At 52.2% G+C, this 21,470-nt stretch overlaps 1 protein-coding gene and 1 long non-coding RNA gene across 2 annotated transcripts; one reads left to right on the plus strand and one right to left on the minus strand.

Moving 5' to 3' along the window:
• On the plus strand, positions 1–2,946 carry LOC109287565. The gene is made up of 2 exons (XR_002094895.1): positions 1–1,536; positions 1,585–2,946. It is a non-coding gene; the product is annotated as an uncharacterized LOC109287565 (long non-coding RNA).
• ACTR1A (ARP1 actin-related protein 1 homolog A, centractin alpha) lies at positions 2,005–18,288 on the minus strand. The gene is made up of 11 exons (XM_019502736.1): positions 18,171–18,288; positions 12,955–13,019; positions 12,061–12,136; positions 10,734–10,859; positions 9,376–9,500; positions 8,006–8,222; positions 6,477–6,569; positions 5,448–5,622; positions 4,291–4,352; positions 3,897–3,937; positions 2,005–3,287 (listed from the first exon to the last, which is right to left on the minus strand). Exons 1-11 carry the CDS (start codon positions 18,216–18,218, stop codon positions 3,185–3,187), a joined length of 1,131 nt encoding a protein of 376 aa, XP_019358281.1. The 5' UTR covers positions 18,219–18,288; the 3' UTR covers positions 2,005–3,184.
• Positions 18,289–21,470: the final 3,182 nt, after the last annotated feature.

The following is a 21,470-nucleotide window of genomic DNA, read 5'->3' on the forward strand; positions in this document are numbered from 1 at the left end:
GTGGAGCCCGCTGGCATGTGAAGAACCGTCTTGAGCCCTTCTGATGCAGGTGGACTGGAGGGCAGCGGGTGCAAACTGGGAAACAGGCACTGATTTACAAGGCCACGCACACACGAGGGGCTGCACTAGCATTGCCCCGGGCATGCAAGTAGGTCGGAGTCTGCTTAAACTGCAGTAAAAATGGAACAGCTTTATCATCTACTACAGGAGGCTTTGCCCACTGGCACTCCCTGCCTTCAGCTCTTCTGTTACAACAGCCAGCATCCCAGGCTGTGTGTGTGCTGCCACCTACACATCTCCCTATTTCTAAGCCATTGCCTGCCTTCGCAGCAGCCTTCTTCTCACAGAAACTCCCCTTAAAAGATGCAATCAGCAGCATTTGGCCCCAGTTCCAAAAGGCAACAGCCTCCTGCCCAAGAGTGCCAGGGGTGCTTGGCAAGGCAACAGAAGGACGGTCTGAGAGCAGACAGGACATGCAGCCCCAATGCCGTTCGCCCAAGCTGTGGGCACTGTCAATTTATGGCGGGCAGGGCTGTATTTTTCAAAGCAAGAGCAGTGCTGTAGTAAATATTTCTCTATATACTAATGGAAGGATTCTTGTTCTACATGGAGGCAACACTTAGACTAAGGCTCTACATACAAGTTGACGAGGGTTCAGGTCAGTGTGAATTTAGGAGAACGGCCATTCTGGAACAAGCCCCTGCACGCGCATTTATTCGGGAATGGGAGCACCTCTTCAGCAGTGGATTGGCAAAACCATAGAAAGGCAATCCATTGCAGAGTAAGTGCTGGCATGAGCAGCGCTCTGGAAAATCTGTGCAGACAGTCCTTTGAAAGGCTTGTCCTTGCCCCGCTGGAAACCAAGATACATACGGCTTCCTGGTGTTTCTGCAGCGGTGCCGGACCTGCACTGATACCGCCCTGCTGTAAAGCTGTACTGAAGAGGAACTGACCTGCGCCCCCGCCTTAGCGTTGGGTGCAGCTGCAGCTCTTCCAACGGGGCATCGCTCCCAGCCTTCCTGTTCCCCTAAGCAGAGAAGCCACCGCTCACCCAGGCATCAGACCCTCACCCAGGGGATTCTCTTTGCCAACATTGCTGCGAATCTTTTCCACTGCAGCCTAGAACTGACGGATATGTCAGAGCCCGGTCAGGAAGCCCCTGAAGAGCACGAGACTGTTCTACCGTCTCCTCCTCACCTGGTGCCCACAGGCTGCACCAAGCAGTTGTTGCAGCAAATCTAGTGCTAGGGTGGATAGAAAGCACCACCACATGAAAACGGTGAACTGGAGTTTCCAGATTTTTTTTCAACACAGAGGCAGGGATGTGTTACATGTTACATACACACAAGCTTGCTGCATTTGCGGTCCGCATGGGTTTCCAAAAGGGTAGGCTATAAACACTCCTCCCCTCCCCAACCTTTTATAAGCAGCACAATGTCTGCATCAGTCTTTGATAGAGACAGGTGGCTTTTTATAGTGCAGAAATAAAGCAACTTTCATCCTTTTAACTAGGGGGAGGGATCCCAGCACATCCAGGTAGGGCACAAATTAAAAACAGGGTGGGTTGAAAAAAATACCACCAAGCTAAACCATCCAGCCTCCACTCCCATCGACACCCCTCAAGTGCAACGTGCACAGGAGGAAAACGCTCTTGCTACTTTGGTAACCTGACTCCCTTCTCCCTCCCTGAACAAAGCTCCTCGTCCAGGTATTGGGCTGCTACGCTGACTACACAACACTGCTGCACTCCCTTCTATGCACAAGTGCCTAACGCAGGGGCAGGACTTGGTTCTTAGCAGTGGTCTGAACAAAACCCAGTACTGAAAAGGAAAAAGCACCAGGTGACACCCGTCCCCAAACCCACCTGGCCCTCAGGAGGCACACACATGGCGTTTACAGTGACAGCAGCCGACAGGAAAGCCAGCGGCATTAATAACGTAATGCTGGAGTGGAACGAGGAGCTGTGGAAGCCGACGGCTGCTCAGAGACCTGCTAATGCCAACATCCGGATATAGTTTATTGTCCTCTCATCGAGTGCATTCATAGAGAACATGGACTCTAAACAAGTTACCGAGGAGCATGGGAGGACCGGCCAGCCGCTACACTAAGCATGTGCTATGGAGGTTAGTGTTAGCATTAACCAATGGAACAAACTGGGGATGAAGGGGGTTGGGAAGGGGACCCAGTGAAACCTCAGCCCAGCCAGCAATCCAGAGGATATCACCATACATTTAAATAAATAATTCTAGGGGTACTGTGCACCTCCTCAGTGCATTTTGCCCAAAGATGGATAAAAAGCAAGAGGTTGTGTCTGGCTGACAACGGATGGTCCCTTCGCTTGGCCGTGGGAGAAAGGAGGAAGCCGCAGCTTCAGCTCTTACAGAGAGGACGCAGCCTTGTAAACCTTGAGAGTACAAGCAAGCGCAGGCGAGCCAGAGCATGCGAGCGTGCCTGCCCCCACCCCGGGAACTTGCTTTGAGAGGAGCAAGGGTTATTAAACCAGACCCTAAAAGAACAACTGTCTAGTACAGGCACAGCCAGCAAGGGGCTGCTTGGTTCTAAATCCATGCAGGACCAACTACAGCTGAGCCACGAATGCTCCAGCCGGGCAGCCGCTGTCCGGACCCCACGCATCAGGCTACAGATTCACGCGCCGCTCCTGCTATGCTATTCCTTATAAAAAATAAAAATAAAAACAACTTAAAAAATCCCCCAAAATGAACAGGCCAGTGCGGGATGCTTCCTGCTGACCCAGAGCCGGGACCTAAAGGGGCTCTGCTATGGATTCCCAGGGCTCAGATGCTCCCGGGTGGGGTGTAGGGCTCCCCAGCTAGCATCTGACTGGGTGGTCAGCAGCTGTCAGCTCCCTTTTGGCGAGTTCACTAAGCTGTTCCCTTTCTCTAGAGCAAGGGCTGTGGCCACAATATCAAAATTAGAGATGAGAAAGAAAAGAAAAGAGCAATGGGTCATTCTGGAGAAGTTCAGGCCAATGTCCCCCCGCTAAAGTAACAACAATAATGATCGTCCTCATGTCCTCCTGTTCCTCCCCTCCTTGCTCAGTGACATTTGGGGCATGCTGGCGCACACGCACACACAGAGGCAGCTCCTCACAGACACCCGGACTCAGAAAAGCGAGTTTAGAAGTGGAGCGAGTCTCTGAAGAGACCCAGGACGCAGCCCAGGACTAGAAGGTTTTCCGATGGATGGCGCGGGCTCCGTCTTCTTCATACTCCTTCTTTGAAACCCACATTTTCTTGAAGGTGTCCAGTGAGGCCAGGATGGAGCCCCTGGGGAGGAAAAGGCAAGCATGTGAGCAGCCTGGGACAGGCCAACAGCTCTCCAGGCCGCAAACTCCTGCTCGTTCCCTGCAAAGCAGACAGCCCCTGCCCCAGAGACCCAGTCAATCTGGCTCCCACCAGCTTTGGGACCCTACCGATTAATTTGCCAACCTGCCACTGTCCCCATCTGCTCCATGGGGGAGCCGAAGCCAGGCAGTCAGGAAAGACAGCGGTGTTATTCTACAGCCCCATACACTGGACAGTGAAAAACTACAGCCCCAACACTCCTCTCGCTTCGGTCTGAATCCACAGCAACTCCTTGCAGCACCACTGGGGAGTCAGGCCTAAGGGCACTTGCCTCAGAGACCCAGGAACTGCCCCTACCAATAGGCTGGCCATTAAAATACCAGGCAACAGGGCAAGAGATGGCAACAAGTTCGCACAGTCAGTGAGGGGACAGACTGGTCCCTGGCTGCAGTCCAGCATGGCTTTGCGAGGCACTATGGCCAGATGCACGGAGCACAACACGGCTATCATGGCTCTAGGCCCAGTGTACAGGAGTCGGGATGGGAGTACTGTAGTGCAGTGCGGGCTCAGAGAACAAAGTGCTTTACATACCCAATCCATGTGGAATATAGCCTCTCCTGAGGAGCGGATATCTGTAGGAGAGAGGGAGCACTTCCATTACTACCCTGCCAGGATGCCCACTGGTCCCCACATCTCTGAGATACCCCAGGTCTCCCCAGTATATCACATTAGGCAATCCTCCACCATCAGGTTACGCTGCAAGTGGACCCCAATGGTAAGAGGTTTGTAGACCATGCCCCTGCGTGAGGGCTGCGTGGTGGCACCTTGCCAATGAGATGCTGCTCAAGATCCTAAAAGAGCACCTGGGCTGCTTCGGAGAGGCCAGTACCAAGCAGCCACCTCAACCTTGCCTGTTATATGGACTCGGGGGACACCAGACCAGGCCAGGGGACACAAGGGAGCCTGGAGGAGAGGGTGTGCCTACCCTTATTTTGACGTCCTTGGGGGCCAGCTTCTTCACTTCGCTCAAGAGCCTGTCGCCGAAACCTGCGCAGAAGAGGAAAGGGGCTGTCAGCCTGGGCCACTGAGTGACTACAAATACAGCAGAGCTTCATCCCACAGGCATCTGACGAGCAAGCCCTGCAGTCCTATGCACAGACATCTGGGCAGACTATGCAGCAAACCAGTCAGTTGATCCACGCACCAGAAATGCCGGGGCTTTGCTAGATGCTCTGCGTGGCATCTATCATGCCTGGCTCCCATCTCAGTTTGTCCCTGAGCACTACCAAAGTGCCATTACTATGTGACCCACTGCATGGCACTGCAAGCAAGGCAACTCTCTGTAAATGTAGTAGATCGGTAGCTGGGATCAGGGGAGTCTGGGCATGTCAGAAGCCAAGATGTCCCTTGGAACAGATGCCACAGCTCCTCCTGCATATTTAAGGGAGCAATCCTAGAACAGAGGAGTGGACGAGCAGAAAGAGCCTGGTTCAGGCAAGGTGAGGCCGGGGGCAGTGGAAAGGACACCGAGCCAGGAGACAGCTTCACCTGGCACAGGTAGGAGCCAGACACCTCTGAAAGGTCTACAAGAGCCAGAGGAATGATCCAAAGGAAGGGAGGAGAGCGAGAGAGAGACAGACAGACACGCAGAGGGGGAGGACTAGAGCTAACGCGATCAAACGTGAGGTTGGCAGGATTATCAGGAAAACAGGAAATTTCTTTAGGCCCCAGACCTATCATGGGTTAACACCAGTACAGCTTACTTTGGTGTACAAGACCAGTGTAACCTACACGAGCGACTGGAGCCGACAACCAGCCTCCAGGGGCAGCTGCCAGAGCTAGTGCTGTTGCAGCACCTTGCTGCAAGGTGGCAGGGAGCCAGAAATGGCTGGTTTGTTAGCAGGGGTGGCCAACTGTGGCAGACAGGGCAGGAAGCAGAAAGCCAAGCAGGAGACTGCCTCAGGGAAGGGGATCAGAGTGGCAGAGGGTGCAGGGCTAATCTGCAGCCCGCCAGCAAAGGTTGGTCTTCTTTGGTGTAAAGCAAATGGCAATCCTAGGACAGGAGCTGACACGCGACACTTTCCCAGCAGCGTTACAGCAGTTCGCAGCACATAGGCAAGGCAGAGAGATGGGAGCAAGGACCTTTGAAGAGCGTGGAGCCGCCGGACAGCACGATGTTGGAGAAGAGCGTTCGCCTCAGGTCCATGTCAGATTTCTGAATGGCGAAGACCAGCACCTCGTGGAGCCCTTCGCATTCCTCTCCGATCAGGTCTGGCCGGAACAGCAGCTCTGGGGCTCGGAAACGGGCCGGGCCAATCTGCAGCCAACACCAGGGAACAAAGCATCCCAATTCAATTCTGTACCAAGGGTCCCATGTTTTGGAGCTTCTTAGCTGAAGCTTCAGAGTAACAAAGTCTGAATGCTCATGTCTGGGCTCTGAACTGTTAGCCTGGTGAAGAGAGGGCTGCTCCCTTTAACACAGGCTAACCTGGAATCCTTTCCACTGTATAGCTCTGTGGCTCTAAAATTACTACTTCATGAGAGGAAAAACAGATAAAGTGATTTGTCCAAGGCCATTCAGCAGCAGAGCTTGGACCAAAAGCGGAGTCCAGATTCCCTAGTTAAGTCTGATATCTTAAGCAAGACCCCGTACACCTCCTCCCTCTGAGACATCATCAGGAAGGTTTTACCCTTTAGGAGCCTCTCGGTTACTCCTCAAAACGATCATTACTTGCACCACTAGAGAAGTTCAAAACCACATCTAGAATTGCTCCTGGATTTGCGCTGAGCTGATGCCCACCCACCCTCTGTGCCTGCCCTGCCTGGAAGTTCACCAGCACAGACCCCTGCACTGTGGAGCACCTGGATCTCAGGCTCATTAGTTTTACTGCAAATCAAACACCATTAACTGGGAACCACGTTTTGACTGATCACAGATTCTGGCAAGAGCTGCAACCCAAAGGAGGAAGCCACACTCGGGCAAAACTTAAAATGTCCTGAATGGTTCCTGTAGCTCTTTAAAGAAGAAATAGTCAGGTAACTCTTCTAGCCGGTTAGAAGAAATCCTTTTCCACCTGCAACCATGTTCTATCGAGAGATCCCACCACAGCCAGGGGCAGCGAGAAAGCAGAACTCCCTGTGAGCCATCACCCAGCACGTGTCCTTACAAACCTCAATAGTGCTTCCATCCGGTAGGTAGTACTGGGCTTTCTCGGTCTCCAACGTCTCATCCTTCTGCGGGTTTATTGACAGGTAACAGGCACGCTGCAGGTAAAGAGGGGCAGGAAGAGGAATGTTGGTCAGGACATTTCCAATAAACTCTTCTGTTGAAAGAAAATGAGGGACTTTTGGATAAAACCCCCAGGATTTTCTCTGGAAGAAGAGAAATTTCAGCAACATTTTCTACCAGGAAACCACATTTCCTTTGGGGCCCACCTGAATTGAAACACAGTCTATGTCAAGCCACTGCACAGTGCTTGTGGCAGTCAGTTCTGGGTAACTCATGCCCCCATGGGCTTTCTGTCCCAGCTGGACTAAGTTTGCCATGGTGCAGCACAGCTTGCCGTAGGGGCTCACAGAATATGTGCTCCAATGGATTTTTCTGCTGTTTTTATTCTGCAAGAAGTTTTGCTGCTTTGACTTTGTGCTGACCTGGGCCATGCACAAATGTGAATCTCTCACTGCTATGTTTCTACCACCTCTGAAGAGTCATTGGAAAGGAACTGGAGTTCACTGCAAAGCAAAAACGTCCTGACTAGACAGGCTGAAGCCTTCTTACAACTATTTCCCTCTCTCTGAAACCCCTGACATGCCCTGCCCTAGAAGGTCAAATGAGTGACAACTGTTTTGTGCTGTGAGACTGAAAAGGCAGCAGCTTGGGGTTCTCTCTCTCTGCCTTTGGGTGCCGAACCTTTGCAGGGAGGAGGGGTCACCTTTTCAAGCTTGTCTTTAGAACAACAAGCACTAAAAGCTTATTTTTAAAACAGAAGCTAAGATTGTTATGTCATCACTCGTCTCCAAGTGCCAGCGCTTTACGTAAATCAGCATCGTGAGACCCAGAGAAGCAAATACAATTCTCTGGTATTGCTCTTTGGCCACTGGAAATGCCAGTCCACAGGCTGCTGGAGAGAGACCGTGTGGAAGTCTCCCCCCATTCTGAAACCAGCACTGACAAATTAGAAGCAGCAGCAGGTGGTAAGATTAACTCCCCACGTTTGGTCATTGAGCTGAAAATCATCCAAGGACTTGAGATAAAGGAGGAGCTCTGGTAGCACGCTATGCAGCTGTACGAAGCCCAGGTCTCTGAGTAAAAACAGATCATCCCATCACTACCCCTTACTAGCAAGACATCGCAAGCAGTGAGCAATCCCCAATTCCCCCGAGACTGACTCAGAAATTTCAAGGACTGACCCTGCGTGCACACGTGCGATTTCAAGGACTGCGCTGAAAAACTAATCAAAGAGAGTTCTCTCCGCCTGAGAACTGTTCCCCTCACACTAACCTAACCAACACGGCTTAATCACAACATGAAGACCCTCTGTGAGGAACAAGAGAGTTCAAGTTCAGTGCCCCACTTTGGGGGCAGGGAACAGAGGGTGCCCCCTCTGCTAAGGGGCCAGTTAGGACTGTGCTTCTCATCCCCCATTCAGAGGGCAAAGAAATTAACCGCAGGCAGGGGAAACACCAAGGAAGCCAGGCACCTCTTTGATGGTCTTGACGATCTCGAACTCCGACGTGGTGTGGAAGTCGTAGCCTTCTTTCCGGAGATAGAGGCGAAGGAAGCGGGAGACATCGCGGCCGGCGATGTCAATCCTCATGATGGAGTGAGGCATTGCGAAGCCCTCGTAAATAGGGACGGCGTGAGTCACGCCATCCCCGGAGTCCAGCACCACCCCCGTGGTTCTGCCCGTCGCGTAGCTACGGCAAAGGGGGGAGGATCACATTTCAGAGCAAAAAATGCTAGTGGGCTTCACAAGGATTGACAGCGGACCCAACCCAACGGAGACCCTGACCATACTACCCCCCCACCATGTGCACTCCAGATTTTAGAAGAAACCTGATTTCTCCCCGTGCTACTGTTGTGTTTGAAACAAGGCAGCAGACAAAAGCAGAGCCACTTGCAAAGCTTCCTGCTCAGAACAGATTGAGAACATCCTGCTTCAAGAAATCATGCAGTGGAAGTGCTTGTAGATGGACTGGAGCAATCATTTCTGGTCAAGCTACTCAAACACCATCACCTGCTCACAGTCCCCCACCTCAGGGCCATCCTTTTGATTGGGTTGAAGGGAACAACTCGTCTCACCCAGCTCTCACCCCTCCACTGATAAGTGTGTGCTATCAGTAGGTAGCACAAGCCCCGAGTTCTCCTCACCCGGGAGAGTGGCTGTTAACACCAGGCCATACAGAAAGGTTCATGGCTCTGATTAGATCAGCTCCCCTCATGGTAGCACTTTAGTCAAGGTGCTGGGCAGCTGCCTGCATTTTAGCCACTGCAGACCCCTGCTCTGGGCAGGTCTAGACCACATGGCGGTAAAAGGGTAGTAAGCCAGGACAGCTGTTTACACTCATGCTCCCACGGGTCAAGCTGAACAAATGCTAGGAGGAACCTGCAGCTACTCGATGCCCCGCTCTGGCCCAGCCCTACCCAGTGGGGCCTAGATGGGGAGGCTGAGCCTGCTGGAGCCTAAGGAGACTCTGGGTCTTCTGGGCCTGGCAGTGGTGACCCCTGTTTTTGGATCCAGAGGTCTGAGGTTTAATCCCCATTGCAAAGGGTAGGTTTTACAGGGAGCTGAAGTGTGTGCACCTCACACGAACAAGGCCTGGGAAGCTTGGGGCTCTAAAGAGCTGGTGTCGGCACAGCCTAATGGTTCAAAGGTTTCTAACTCCCCCAGAAGCATCACAATTTGCTGAGCAGCAAATTCCACCCCCTGATTTGGGGGTCTCAGATTCACCCCCTGCAACACAACCAGACATTTCAAGAGCAACCTCCCAAAGGAGTAGTTCCCAGGACAGCCTCGTGCTCGTGTTTCTCCCCTTCTGGCTGGGCTGTGGGGAGAGGGCAGGTACTTACAGGCTGAGTACAGCTTGCATGGAGATGAACAGCGCCGGGACATTGAAGGTCTCAAAGAAAACCTCGGCAGCTCGCTCTCGATTCTTACGGGGGTTCAGGGGAGCCTCCGTCAGGAGCACAGGATGCTGGATTAGAAAGAGAACAGAGCCCAGCTCAGCAACCCAGTCGAGGAGTTCGCTGCCTGGTTCTTCGAACACCTCTACACTGCCTCTATGCAGAGAGGCATGTCCCACCCCCCTGCACCTACTCAGTGCATGTCAGAGCCTGGAAATTCAGCAGTGAAAACAAGTTAATGCACCCTGGGCATGCATCAGGGAGCAGATGAGACAAAGGCCTGACAACAGCTACAGGCATGTGCTCAGGACCACACTAAAGTGGCTGTACTTCTGGATTATGGGGCTTTGGCATAAGTGACAGCATGCAAGAGGCCTGTTGCCCTTCGCTCACCACAGAGGCCAGCTAGGCACAGCCTTTGGATGCCCAGGCAGTGATCAGACAGCAACATTGCTCCCTCAGCCCAAAGCCCTAGATGAGTCTGGGTAACTGGAAATAGGTCCCAAAACAACTCCTGTTCATCCATTTTAAACTACTGGGTAAAAGCAGCAGCCCAGAGGTGACAGAGGTGAAAGACTGCAAGGGAGGGAGGACTTCTACCAGAGCTCTGTCAAGCTGTGAAACCACCTGGGAGGGTGGAAACACCTCAGGATCTGGGGCAGATAAAGTGGGACTGGGTGAAGTCCAGGGAACAACCCTGCCCTGTCAGAGATGGACAAGATGATCTAATGGGTCTTTTCCCCATGCGTCTGCTCAAAGCCATGTCACTACGTTTCCAACAGAGCTGGAAAAATACAACAAGCCCTGACTAGGTGTCACAGGCTGCAGTTCATCCTCCAAATAGTTCTGAAGCCCTGCAAAGCCACTTCCAGCACAGTCTGCTCCTACAGACAACGCCCAGGCTTTGCAGCTACTGTCACTGCTCTGCAGACTGAGGGAACAAGGTAGTCTCCTCACTCACTTCAGTCATCATTAACAAGCATTGGCTGCAGATTTGCAACAGAGGCAGAACAGGAAAGGTTAGAGCTCCCGCCCCATCAGGGACACATTAACACATGTGAATGCAGAGTGTGAACACTGGATCTTCAGGCAAGCTGTAACTTTAGAGTACTTGAGGCTTCTGGTCAGGTACTTCTCCAACAATGTGTTACAGTAAAATGATAATGTCCGACTTAATGACCAACTTAATTACATAGGCATGTTCAGAGCTTCTGCTGAGAAAAGCAAGGGAAAGAAGCCAGAGCCTAGACGCCCTGACGCTGTACATATTGAGCTCTGGGCCCATGTGAAATACAGCAGCTCACCTCCTCCGAGAAGGTCTGAAGCTGGTCTTTTGAATACACGTACTGCCAAATGCGCTCCATGTCATTCCAGTCCTTCACGATGCCATGCTCCATGGGGTATCTGATTGAGAGGAGGCCTCTGTGCTCCTAGCAAATAAAGCACAAGACCACAGAGATTTCCAAACAAGCTCGGCACCATCTGTTAGGCAGTGATATCACCGCGCCTCTGACAGACGGATCTGCTTGTCAGAAATCCCACTGCATGACAATGAGATGCTGTATTTAAAGAGGCCGGAAGGAATTTTAAAGGGCAAGGACTGTACATTAGTTACAACCTCCCTTCCCACAGATATTTGCCCAGGATAAAGAAGGGATTTTCTCTCTAATATATGCAAATCATATCCTGACTCCCGATTTTGCAGTGGGGATTCCTGCAGGGAACTCCACCACAGAACTCCTCCAGCTGCTCCACAGCTATCGATGAACTGGTGCGTTAGCTTCCTGATGGAAAGCTGCAATGGGGATCAAACTGGGTTTTTACAAGAGTCCAATTTCAGCCCTGAACAAGTCCATTTGGGAGGGCATAATCCAGAATCCACACAGTCCAGGAACCGTGCAGCAGCCTGTGGGGAAACACAGGCCTCTTGCTCGGTTCCTGGCTTGGCCTGGGAAGACCCAAGGTGAGGCAAGATCTGGATTTTAAGGGTCCTGAACACAAGGAGTGCAGCTGCAGACAAACAAAGCCCCATCACTTGCTCTGCCTCAAGAGGCACAAATACAGATGTGCAGAGAGGCTGCAGGCAGTTGCTCGTCTCCAGGAACCTGCTCCCAAATCTCAGGAGCACGTCACTCCTCTGGCAAGGGCTGCAGCTGTCCTGTTACCCAGGGCACATGTCCAGAAGTGAATGAATGCCACCAAGAATTCAAGATTTCATGGGAGTTCAGGGAGATGGGAGTAATTCTGCACACTGGTTTGAGGCTGAGATGCTAAGCTGGAACTGCCCCTTCTCAGGAAGTATCACAGAGCCCTCAATGACCAGGTCTGATAAAGACACAGAGGAAAGGCACCTCCATAAGCAAACCAAAACAGCATCCTTTAGCCAGCCTAGGAATGTGGACAGTGGAAACAGGTGCCAGTTTCTGAGCCACTGTAACACCTTTTAGTGAATCAAGCAATGACACTGGGCTTAGGGGTTGGAGGGCACAAACGTCAGCTTGGACTGGACTGAGCATGAGTTCCTTCCTTCCCACCCCACGCTCAATGCCAACACAGACTTCTATTGGCCTAACTGCTGCACCTCGTGCACACGCACAGTGAGAGGTAGACGCAGTGAATATGTTTCCTTACCTCTGCTTTTGGCCCGATGAAAATGTCTCCTTCTAAAGCACCAGCCATAACACGCACGTGCTTTGGTCTGCCCACACTGAAAGGGAGATTATAGACGTTAGTGCTTCCCATGCTGTACTTCCTCTGTGCCCAAACACTAACCTCCAGGCTGCTCTCTTCTCTGGGAAGCAATTTCTACTCCCTACCCACCCTTCTCTCCCCCCCCCTCCTTCCTGGTCTCTTGTATTCATATTTCTCTCCTTATACTCTGCTTTCTGCACGTCCTTCCACAGCATCAGATGAAATAAAGTCAGGTTCACAAAAGCTTGTGCTCTCTCTATACATATTTCTATTTATTTATATACATTTATACACACACACATATATTTATGCATATATACATATACACACACAGAGCAAATATATATGTTTAAATATTTAAATATATTTAGCTAGTCTAAAAAGATGCATGTTTATACTGTCCTATGACTGATTTCAGACTAACATAATGACCTCTCTGTGCTCGTGGAAGGGACCAGGACACCCCGGTGTGAGCATGTCAGAGAGCTGTTTTGTGCACAAAGGTCCAAGCACTTGGGATCCTCTTGCAGGTAACACTCTCACTGACCTCCTTTAAAGTTGTACAGGAGCAAGGATGGTAGTGAGTTGAGACTGAAAACAAAGGTGGGCGAAAGTTAATTCCACCTTTGGCTTCCAAGTGCACTGTTTAGTCTTGCAACTTTTCAAGCAGATTCAGAATATTGAGGCACTACACAATAATGAACTAACAGGGCCAGCAACAGCCTCCCATCTTTCCAGTCTCTCAATTTACCTTCACGCCATTCTTCCCCTCCACATACCACACAAATAGTCCAGTACACACCAAGCACCCGACAAAATCAGGAGAGTACTTACTAGTTTGGAAAACAGTACTTCGGTATTTGATCCCCTGCAAAACCTGCTTTAATCACACCTGAGCCCTGTGGGAGGAACAGAGAAGGGAAAAAAAAATAGTAACTCTCGTTGAATGATTCTACGTTTCATTGTAACGGACTCTGTGCTCAGAACCATTTATTATGCCATTTGCTTAAGTGCAGTGGAACCACCCCTCTCCCTCTGTGCCAGACTCCATTGAGGATTTGTGGCCAACTCTTGATATCAAAAGATGCACGAAACTCAGAGGACCATGACAGGGTGCAAGTGCCAGCACACGCTGACCATGCCTTGTTCTCCAGGCCCGAGCGCAAGAGCTGGAGAATGCCATCAAATGCCATCAGCGCATCCAGCCATCACCTCTGCACCTGAGAAACCCCAAGCTGTCAGGGGCCATCTAGAAAGAGACATTTCTACTGCTACAGCGTCACAAGCATGCTGAAGTCTCAACTGACCCCAGCCCCAGAGGATGCCCAGTTTCATTTGAACAACATATCACTAGAGGAAACGGCAACATGGAGCAAAAGGGGCAGGCTTGGGCCAAAACCTCATCAAGGGTTAAATGCTTCTTGGAAGAGGAGACAAAGGCTTACAGGCGTCTCCGGCACACCGTGGAGGAAAGGCTGGAGATATGGGCGATGCAGACAGGAAGCGATCTTCAGTGGAGCAAGGCCACATGGAAGACAGGAAAAATGGAGTTGGACAGGGCTTTGGAAGTAATGGGGCTCCAGGATCAAAAAGCAAGGCAGTTCCAGACAGGGTAAAAACCTCTGGGCAGGTTGACAATTTAAAGCAGCTGTGGGGTGGATGGTGTGGCACCAGGAGAGGAGCAAGGCTGGAAGCAGAGCCCCACCACAGCAACAGCACGGAAAGCAGGTAAAACCGAGCACAGAGCATCTCCGGGGTGGGTGGCTGATCTTGCCCCATCCACCACTTCCCCTGCTGCTGCCAGCAGCTTCTCCTTCCCCACTTCGTCCCTCTGTAGGAAGAGGATCTTGAAAAAGTGAGTGGTCTCGGGGGATCTCCCGGGCTCTTCTGCAAGGGCAGAGCCTCACACAGCCTCCCTGGGTCAGCCCAGCAGCCCACTGAGGCCTGTTCACTGAAGCAAGAGGCTTTGTGGACGAGGACACGGTGCAGCCATTACACTGCAACCAGAGGGGAGCTGTGAGCACATGCCGGAGCGAGTCACGAATAACAGGGTGCTTGTGGAGACTGCAGTGAGCGGTTTGTAAGCCAGGAGGACTGTTCTGACAGCTGCAGGGGATTCCAGCTAACGCAGCGCTCCCGATCCCTGCAGCACCCAGCCAATGGGGGCACCATCAGTATCCTCACTATACAGCTGGAGACACAAGCCAGTCTGTCCAAAAATACTCAGCAAGTCAGCGGCAGAGTCCAGCACCCTGCCTGAACCATGCTAGCTCAGTCATCCCCTTCACGGGAGCCCTGCTCGCAGCAGTGGGCTGAGAGTCATCCGCAGATCACTACTTGCAGACAGAGGAACGGCCTGTGCAATAGGAAGGGTCTTTCTTTTCTTTTCTCTCTGCTAGCACACAGAGTGGCATGCCGAGTTCCCTCTGTGCTAACTTGAGGGCTACGTGCCTGGCGGGGAGACAATTTTGTCCTCTGTTATCCACCGTAGCTAACGCCGGATAAATGCAGCAGCGCCACCTCCTCCAGCCCCACTGCTGCAGTCTAGATAATGACTCAACTCCTTGCCAGCTTGCCCTGCTCTGGGGGACCAGTTTATGAAGAACAATGATGCTCCTATTTAACGCCGGACCGGAAACACCCTGTAGCCAGGCCGAGCTCGCCCATCACACCCTGGGGAGGCTCCAGCCCGCTATGTGTTTGTAACTGAAAAGTTCCAAGTCAGCTGAATGCATTTGTTCTTCAGAAACCTAAACTGGAGTTCGGTGGAGACTGGTCTTGCAGGACAGGACCCAAATGCAGTAGTTACTTCAAGGACCCTGCAACCACCTGGCCACAACTGTTCCCCATCTGCTGTATAAAAAGAGCAGACGGTGTTTCCCAGCCTGGTTAGCTTCTCCATAAAACACTTCTTCAAAACCAAGCTGCATTTGTTTGCTTCAGACCCTTGGATCTACGTAATCCTTTTCACAGTCCCTGTAGACCCCCTCAGAAAAGGATGTTAGTGGTAAAAAAGACCCCATCAGATTACAAATCAGTTCTGAAAGAAATAACTGGGGGGAGAGGTCTTGTTGCCCTGGAGAGCAAAAATAAATTGTTCTCCCTCACCCCCCTTCCATAGTAGTGCAACTTATTAAAACCTAAATTCCTTCCTCCTTTCACCACTTATACCAGCAGCACTTGCCTGTTTAGTCTGATAAAAAAAAAAATCTAAAGTTTTAAAATCTGTGAGAATAATTTAATCAAATCCCTCTGCCTATATTACCAGACTGTTGTTGGACTGCTCCACTTTGCAGGGGGGTTACGAAAATTCACTGAGAGACTGAACAGCATTTTCTCCATAGGAAGACATAAGAACAAGACCTGCCTTTTACTGGGTCAGGCCCTAGGTCCATCTCGCCCCGTCTTCTGTCTCTCAGTGGCAGAGCAGATGCCGAGCGGGAGAATGAACTGGGTCTGACCAGGGTTTTTTCCACTGTTCCTCCCTCGCTTACAGCCTTCAGCATTTAAGGCGTGTACATTTAGACACTCGCACCTTCTGTGGACTTTGTTCTCACACTATCAAGAAACGATAGCCCATAATGACAAATCAGCTGCCTAAAATAACAGTGTTCAAGTTACAGACACACTATACCCCTCTCGCACAGCTAATGCAGGTGGGGACAACCACAGAGGTCAGTGAATTTGCACCAACTTAGCCCAGTGGGTCTGACCCCATCCTCAGTTTGGCTTTATGTTCTCCATGGCCCAACCCATCAACTTCAGCCAGGGCTCCCACCGGATGCCCATTTTGCCAGGAAGATGCTGCACCCAATAGGTAAAACTCATTTTGGAAAGACTTGGTGCTCCTTGCTGAAGACCTGAGGCTGAGAGCACAGCTCGCTAATACAGAACGCATCAGCGAGAGATGTCAGTGGCACTGATTGCTCAGTACTTGCTGGCAGTGCTCGGATACTAGAACTGGACCGGAAGCAGAGCCGCTTCGTATCCCCCTGCTTTATTTTCCCCCCTTTGTAAAGCTGAGTTAATGCCCACTGTTGTAAAGCGCTTTACAATGGAGAAAAGGCACTGAGGAAGAGTGCAGTGGCAGTCCATCCTCTGCACTGCTTCCACGTTCTCCCCCTCCTAGCTCATGGACAGCACTGAAACTGCAACGTCACGCCAGGCTCTGAGCTGGGAGCCATGCCAGGAAAGAACGCTGGCCCCACAAAGTAACCAGAGCAAAGATTTATTTCATTTGCAAGGGATAAAAATTCCCCATGTGACGTGCCCAGGATAGAGCAGAATCAGACCTGGATAGCTGCTACATGTCTCTTCATCCTTTGCCCCTCACCGTGGCATTGGAGTGCCTGCAACCATGCTGACCGACAACATGGTCTCTGGGGCCTTTCACCCTTGAACTAGCAAGGATTTTACCCCAGTGGGGAAAAGCATCGCTATCCTCTTTTTACTGAGGACAGCTCAAAGCACAGAGAGGATACGCAACTTGCTCAAGCTCATCAGAGCGCATAAAAGAACGAGGAAAAAAGGAACCAATCTGTTAAGTCTGGATTTGCTTTCAAAGACTGTGGTGCGTAGTGCTGGAAACCCTGCTCTGATTACTGGACGACATCGCTGCCCTGATCTCCGAGAGAAACACCAGGTGGAGGAGCAGACACCAGTGCTGCATCTCTGGCAGGACCCACAGTAGGTTTTCCGAGATGCGCGAAACAGGAATCTTGACTTCCAGTGGGACGTGGCAACCCCAAAATACACCTGGACACATGTCTGGGGAAGGCATGCTGGCAAAGAGGTGTGAGGGCGCTTGTGATGGATTCGAGAAGGATGATTAGCAATGCGAGCAGGAGTCGGCGCTGGTTCAGCATTCCTGGCCTGGCCCCGCAAGGTGTGAAGCCGGGAGGTATGTGAGAAAAAGGGTCTGCCTTGAGGACGGCCGGGTGAGCCATCCCACGTGCTACTTGTTATTCTTGCAACCCTTTGCCCGAGGTGAGGCAGAAAGATGAGAGCGCGGGCATAGCCCTGTTTGGGACAGCCAGATCTGCTCGGGGCATTGGCACGGGAGAGCTGAAGGGAGGAGACTGAGAGTGTGACTCACTGGGCTCAACGAGCCACCCTTCCACCCCCTCCTGCTCTGGCCCTTCCCTGAATAGCGCCGTTTGTTGGCAGGCCTCGGCATCAGGGCTCGCCCAGGCCCCGGGGGATGGGCCCCCAGAGGCCGCAGCTGCCCTGCCCGCATGATGCTGACACGGCACCAAGGAGGGGAGACTCTGCCCGGGATCAAAGAGAAGCCTCCTGCCCCAGGACCAGGCCATGTAGGTGGGGAGCCGGCCTGGCTGGGGATGGAGCAGTCAACCCCAGCAACTGCTCCTCCCGCTCACTTGGAGATAGAACAGTGCATGCTGGGCGCAGCCACCCCAGCAAGAGCTCAAGGGAGCAGTGCATGCTGGGCGCACCCACCTCAGAGCTCAACGGAGCAGTGCATGCTGGGAGGGCACAAGCAGTGCATGCTGGGAGTGGCCACCTCAAGGAGAGCACAAGGAGCAGTGCATGCTGGGAGGGGCCACCCCAGAGAACAACAGGGAGCAGTGCATGCTGGGAGGGGCCCCACGGCCCAGCGCCCATTGTCAAAAGGCAGACAACGGGCAAGTCAGCACACCCCGAAGCCTGGACAATGACTGACAGCCCTCACGACCAATTAGCGCAAGGTCTCTCACCGGGGGGCGGGGCTCCCCCGCCTCAACCAGGGGAGAAGGGCGATGCGGGCGACTGACAGACGGGACACCCAATCGGAGACTGTCAAAACACACCCCACCCCGAAGCCGAGGACCCGTTTCGCTAGCAAGGTAGGCTGCGTCCTCGGGCGAAGATTGGCAAGCGCGGGATCCAATCAGGAGGCAAAACGAGCGGCCCGTGGGCGCCAAGCTCGGTTGACGCGTCGCTGTGGCCGGCGCCGGGGAGTGGGGGGGAGGGGGCGGAGACCGCGATGACAAAGGGCAGCGATGCCCGCGCTCCCCCCCAGCCCCGCAGGGGCCGGCGCGCCCCGCACTCACGTTGTCGATCACCACGGGCTGGTTCGCGATCACGTCGTAGGACTCCATGGCCAGCACCCGCCGCACACACCAGCCGGGGAGCCACAGCCCGGGCCGCGGGGCGCATGCGCGAGGGACGCGGCGCCGCGCGGGGCAGCCTGGGAGCTGTCTTCATAAGGAGGGAACGGGGTATGCTGGGAAATGTAGTCCTGGGGGGTCGCAGGGCATGCTGGGAGTCGTCTTCATGAGGCGGAGGGGGCGTGAAACATGCTGGGAAATGTAGTCGGGGCGCGGGTCATGCTGGGAGGTGTCTTAGGGTGGGGAAGCGGGGCATGCTGGGTAATGTAGTCCTTGCGGGAACTGCGGGGCATGCTGGGAGCTCTTCATAGGCAGAGGGCGCGGGCCATGCTGGGAAATGTAGTCCTCTAGGCATGTGGAGCTGTGGGGCATGCCGGGAGTTGTAGTTCTGGGGCGGTGCATCTTGGGACTGCTAGTCCCTTGAAGGAGACTATTGGCCACAGCAGGCCTCTGGTGGCTTTAGAAGAGGACCAATGACAAAAATTCTGCGGGGCTGTGAACTAGGAGCCTCATGCCCAGGAGCAGTGAGGGGACAGCCGAGGGGCAGAAGAAAGGCGGCCTGATGGGTGTGATGTTGAGCCCTTTAAAAAGTAGAGCAGGTCGTTGACAGCTATTCAATGAAGAGTCGGCAAGGGAGCCACAAGGATTATAAGGAGCCACGAGGCCAATGGTACCCCTCAGTGCTGCCTGATTTGAAACGCTGCTGCTGGGGCTAGGCTGTTGGTTTTAAACTTGATGCTTGATGGGTCCTTAGGTGACTGAGGAGCCCGATTCTGAATATGCACGTTCTTCTACGTTCTTGCATGGGGCAGTGGGCTCCGCAGCCCTGGGTTGGTCTCCTCCTTCCACCACTGCCGCCGTTCTGCCTCAATATCAAGTGGTTGGGCCTTGAAGTGGTGCGCGCCTTGGCACCCTTGAAAGGATCTCACGAACCCCCCAGGGCACTGTGGCAACCTGATCGCGAATCACTGGTTTATGAGGAGAAAAAGGAAGCCGCACCACTCAGGTTGTGACTGTGACTTCTGTGTGTCTTTATTGGCTATTTGCCTATCAAATCCCCTCTAAATAGCTTTTTTTTTTTTTTTAGACTCTTCACATGGGTGTCCTTCCACACCTGTAGTTCAGTTGTTGACCATCTTTTAGGAGCAGCAGGCTGAATAACAGCCCGGTTCAAGGCAGACCGGTGGAGTTCCAGTCCAGCGGAGGGCAGTGAAAGTGGTTGTGGGGCTGAGGGACAGGACTGGTGAGGAGAGGCTGAGGGACCTGGGCTGATTGAGTCTGGAGAAGAGAAGACTGAGGGGGATTTGATAGCAGCCTCCACTTCCCTGCAGGGGGGCTGCAAAGAAGAGAGAGCTGGACTGCTCTGTGGGGGCAGATGACAGGACAAGGAGCAATGGGCTCTGGCTGCAGCAAGGGAAGTTGAGGTTGGATATTAGGAAAAACTCTCTCACCAGGAGCGTAGTAAAGCAATGAAACAGGCTGCCCAGAGAGGTCGTGGAGTCTCCATCCTTGGCAGTTTTGAAGACCCGGCTAAACAAAGCCTTGGCTGGGATGTTGTAGTTGGGGCTGGTCCTGCTTTGAGCAGAGGGTTGGACTAGATGTGACCTCCTGTGGTCCCTTCAACCTCATTTTCTATAATTCTGGTCACAACACATCTAGGACCCTGCCACAGATTTCCCCTGTCACAGACATGCCCCGGAACTGGCTCATTGCTGAAATGCCACAGGCTTCACGGGATGGATCTGGTCTGCAGGCTGCAGCCCCTGCTCTAGTTACATTTGTCAATGGTTTTCAAATTCCAGGTATTTCTTCTGTATTTTGTGAGATGGGGAAGTTAAGGTTAAACAACACCCTACATCCATGTGGACATCCCACATGATAGTGGCATCCCACTAAATCCCACGATAGAGTATTATTATAGAAGAGAATGGATAGATAATAAAATACGCTGTCTCCTTACCTGCTCTAATAACTTGTTGTTTGATGACTGCTGCTGAGAAGTGTTTAGGCTGAATGAAGCACACTGGGTTTTTTTAGAACCCAACAACATGTGTGTGGAGTATTTTAGCACCCATTCATTCAGACATTAAGCCTCACTTTTAGATTGAATCCTGGGCAGATATTCTGAATATTTACTTCAACTAATTTTATTGATTTTTATATCCTTCTCACTTCTGTTACAATCCATCATTAGCGGGCCTAACAGCATGGGAGGTGTCACGTTAGCCCAGATAAATCACCAGAGAGAGTTATGTGTGCATTAAATCAACAAGTATTTGCTAAGTGATTCTGTTTCTAATATTTACCTTCTCTGGTTACCATAGTCAACTTTTCTCAGGTGGGTAAACCGTTATTGGTATCACCATAATAGGACAGGTGAAACATTGCTTATCGCCTCTTAGCAACTCTTATTCATTTGTTTGCCTGCCTTTCAGTCTCTGGCTACAGGTGAACTCTCCAAAACCTGTTTTGTGTACATTGACATTTGGGCAAATATTCTTTACCTGCATACTTGAAAAACCCAGGGAACAGGAACACTTTGCAGCTCAATTTGCTGTTTTAGCTATAATCCAGTGTCTTGATCTTTGCAAGATTTATGGAGGCATTCACAGTGTTCAAACTTTTATATGTGCACGAGACTTTGCAGGATTAGGGACGTGGCTACAATTTCTAAGGCAGTCTGGACCTTCACTGAAAGAAAGAAAGAAAGGAGAGATGCATTGTCGTTGATATTGCAATTGAGACTCATACCCTGCTGTATCCGGAAAGGCTCAGAGCAACTACAGGAGATGACAAACAACAGTACATTCCCCAAAACTGGAAAACGTCATTTCTGCTTTCCTGCCGGCAAAAGTCTTATAGGTGTAACAGTGCTGACTGACAACGGCTTGTTATGTTGACGCCGATCCTACAACAAATGCACCTGCGCGATTCACTCTACAAGCTGGCGTCAAAGGGACCATTCGGAGGGCCAAATCCCGCTGGTGTGGCCGTCCTTGGGAATGTCGCCATCGACTGTAACGGTTCAAGGATGTCACGTGCTCAGACCTTCATGAACCTCGTGCATGTGCACGGGGCTGAGCCCCCTGAGAACCAGACTTCGAGTTTCTGGGTTTACACTACGCATTGTAGGGCCGGGTGCAGCTGCCGGCGGCGGCCGCCAGGGGGCGCGCGAGCCTCGGGCGGTTGCGGGCGACGGGCGGAGGCCCCGCCCCGTCCCCGCGAGGTGATTGGCGGAGCCGC

This window comes from Gavialis gangeticus, unplaced genomic scaffold (genome assembly GCF_001723915.1).
Source record: "Gavialis gangeticus isolate Ggan-Ray unplaced genomic scaffold, GavGan_comp1, whole genome shotgun sequence".
Taxonomy (NCBI): domain Eukaryota; kingdom Metazoa; phylum Chordata; order Crocodylia; family Gavialidae; genus Gavialis; species Gavialis gangeticus.

What these genes read in the sequence shown, in the direction of transcription:
- ACTR1A (XM_019502736.1), bottom strand. Translation starts at nt 18,218, where the DNA reads ATGGAGTCCTACGACGTGATCGCGAACCAGCCCGTGGTGATCGACAAC. An exon ending in TTCAGACCTTCTCGGAGGAG is followed by an intron (nt 9,501 to 10,733) that starts GTGAGCTGCTGT and finishes TTTCTAATCCAG; the next exon opens with CATCCTGTGCTCCTGACGGA. An exon ending in CGGATGGAAGCACTATTGAG is followed by an intron (nt 5,623 to 6,476) that starts GTTTGTAAGGAC and finishes TGTTGGCTGCAG; the next exon opens with ATTGGCCCGGCCCGTTTCCG.